The sequence below is a fragment of the Naegleria gruberi genome (genome assembly GCF_000004985.1).
Source record: "Naegleria gruberi genomic scaffold NAEGRscaffold_8, whole genome shotgun sequence".
NCBI lineage: Eukaryota > Heterolobosea > Eutetramitea > Acrasida > Naegleriidae > Naegleria > Naegleria gruberi.
Window position 1 is genome coordinate 855,234 of NW_003163319.1, and position 3,126 is coordinate 858,359.

The following is a 3,126-nucleotide window of genomic DNA, read 5'->3' on the forward strand; positions in this document are numbered from 1 at the left end:
GAAAAAGACTTTGAACAAAAGGGGCATATTAAGTTGGTAAATGAATCAAAATTTTTACATTCTTGATTTTTACACCTAACTTTAATTGCCCTATGAAAATGAGATTTTTTGTTACTTGAACTACAAATTTTGACATCAGTTGATGATTTCACATAATTATTACAACTAGAACAATACAGTTTTGCTTTTCGAGGGTCAACCCTGTGTGAAAACAATATTTTCGCTTGTGGAATTTTCATTTATTTTTTTTTCCAAAATTTTGCCGATATTTTAAAAATAGATTGTAAAGTGTTCATATCACCACTGCCAGAGAAAAGTAGAAAAACAACAACAAAAAAATATCAGTAAGTTAACATCAATATTCGACTCACTTTCGACCAGACATGCCAGCAAGATCACAACCAACCCCTTCAAATCAATATACCTCACCAAGATCAGCATCTGATCAAGAAGAATCTGATCAAGAATCAACTCAAAACAAACAAACTTCACAAGGTACACCACAAAAGAAAGTATCAAAGAGTAAGTATTCTATCTAATTATTACCAGTGTGATAATTCTTATTGACAGAAAGAACAAAAAGAATTATACCAAACCTTTCCGATACAAAATTTGCAAGTTTAAATCATACTAGATTAAAAAAGGTTTGGCAAACCAAACATAAAGTGTAAGTTATTCGTATAATTATTAAATTAAATACAGAATAGGTTTTCCAAAGGTATTATTCAAGGTTTTTACAAATATGTACAAAAACAAGGTTCGGATTTTGTACTAGATATTTTAAAGAAGGAAGAATTGTTAGTGTCATCACTTTGTAAAATTATTTTCAGAAACTTTGGAAGCAAGAAGTGAAGAAGAGCTTACTGAAAGAGAGGAAGAAGATTTGAAAGAAATTGTATGTTAATTTTATTTATTTTTAATTAATTTTAATTATTTTTCAAATATTTTAGGGTTTGCATTATTGTTCAAACATTTTAAGTAAAAAACTTTCTAATTTATCTCAAGGTGTTAGAGTTGCAAAATATGATGATCCTCCTATTTCTGAACACAGTGAAGATGAACTAACGGATGAACAATCTAAGAAACCAACTAAAAGGTTTGAATCTTATACTAAGGATGAAAATGGAAAGTTTTCAACTGAAGTTTGTTTTCGTGGATCTACTGAAGAATTTATTACAGAATTTCAAAGGCATATCAGAAACAAATCAAGTGCTAATTGTAACAGAAGAATTAATAGACGAAATAACATTAAACCAATAAATTTAGATTAATTACATTTATTTTAAATTTTTAAAAATTTAACATTCCAAAATTGGATTCACCAAATATAGCATTAACTAATGTTGTTTCTCTTTGTATTTCTTTTCTCGAGTCTGTACTTGTTTCTTATGACATTACTCTATTTGTTTCTTTTACAATTTCTCTTCATGTGCTTATTAATGTTTCTTTTACAGTTTAGTTTTAGACACACAAAAGAGGTGCGGTCAAGGTACGACAAAGGAACGTTAAAAATAACACAAAAAGACCGTGCCTATTCTGCATCTTCTACGTTACTATTGCTCTCCAAGGATACAAGACAATCTCCTATTGTTAAGATGTCTGCACCTCCCAGTTTAACCTCTGAATTCATTTAACAACTTGGTCTCAACAAGCAGAATGATCTTGACATTGTCCAATTTATTCAAAAACAACAATGTCCTCATCAAATCAATGATTCTCAAAAGCACAGATATTAAGATTTGTTAAGAGGAGTTGAATTAAATCAAATTTCGGACAAGAATATTTCCAAAATTTTATTCCTCTCTTCCGATGAAAATAATTAATGGAAAAACGAACAAAAATTTTATAATTAATTATAAAAAATGTTGCGTGATGTATTTACTTCAGAAAAGGGATCAGAGGGAAGCTCATCCACCTCTCGTGGTGGCAATCCACTCTCCGGTACAATTAATTCAACATTTAATAATATAAGACAACAAGAGGATTTTTATTCAAATTATCAACAGCAAGGTGGTTCATCATCGGGTGTTGGTTCTTCGAGTAGTCATGAACAACAACCATTTTCTCCCTTCCAATTATCTTCATCATCACATTTAAATAGTAGAAATAATAACATGTCTGCAGTTGATAGAATCAAAATGCGAGAGAGAAGTGAACGTATTACAAGACACTTGTATCCCGACTCACAAGCCACAGATATGATTAATGAACAAAATTTAAATTCAAGATTTGGAGGAATGAGTCTAGGTGCTGGTCAAAATAATTTACTCAATTCTAATAACATGATGAATATGAGTATGGAAGAGAGTGAAAATTCAAATCTCTTCCTTCAAAATCATTCTATTGATTCATATATTAATTCACTTCAACAACAATTAACAACTATCGGAAATCATATTAATGCTGGAAGTATTGAATTACATCCTCCATATACATTCCTAACCTCTCACACCACAAATCCCTACCTCCAACACCAAGATCATCAATATCAAAATTTGTATGAATTGGCCAGAAAATTCCTCTCCGAACAAAATCAACAACAAACATCCAATACTACCAATACAGAACAAGCCATTTTGGCTTTGGAAGCTCAAGTCATTTTGGAACCTCATCATGCAGATGCTTGGTACCTGTTGGGTCAGTGTCATGCAGAATGTGATGATGATGCAAGAGCCATCTCATGTTATGCTGAGGCTGTCAAGCAAGATCCAAATCACTTGGATGCTCTCGTAGATTTGGGTGTTTCAAATGCCAATGAATTACAAAAACACTTGTCACTCTTTTACTTGAAACGTTGGATTTCTTCACATCCAATTTATGCAAGTATTGTTGGAGATGTATTCAAAGATACAGATATTGGAGACCACTTATCTGCAACAATGGTAGACTTTTATCAAATTTATTCAACTGTCAGACAGGCATTCGAGAAGGTTGTAGAAGAATCCCCAAGTAAGGATGCTAAACTTCATACTGCCCTTGGTGTATTGTATCACTTGGTAAATGATTTTGATAAGGCTATTAATCAATTCAAAATGGCATGTCAATCCGATCCAACCAATCATAGTTTATGGAATAAGCGTGGGTGCAACACACGCCAATGCCAAGAAACCAGAACTGGCAATGAAT

General features: G+C 31.9%; 2 protein-coding genes across 2 annotated transcripts in view; both read left to right on the top strand.

The window, feature by feature from the left end:
• Window positions 1–383: 383 nt before the first annotated feature.
• Window positions 384–1,271, top strand: NAEGRDRAFT_64045 (uncharacterized protein; the record flags this gene model as incomplete). Its single annotated transcript, XM_002680760.1, has 3 exons — window positions 384–522; window positions 831–895; window positions 951–1,271. 3 exons carry the CDS (start codon window positions 384–386, stop codon window positions 1,269–1,271), a joined length of 525 nt encoding a protein of 174 aa, XP_002680806.1.
• Window positions 1,272–1,862: 591 nt separating this feature from the next.
• The window catches only part of NAEGRDRAFT_64046 (Peroxin 5 (Pex5), putative), a gene marked incomplete at both ends in the record, with an annotated part of 1,573 nt that continues 309 nt past the window's right edge, over window positions 1,863–3,126 (top strand). Inside the window, one exon of the mRNA XM_002680761.1 lies at window positions 1,863–3,078. Coding sequence (XP_002680807.1) covers window positions 1,863–3,078 — 1,216 coding nt within the window. The remainder of the gene's footprint in view (window positions 3,079–3,126) is intronic.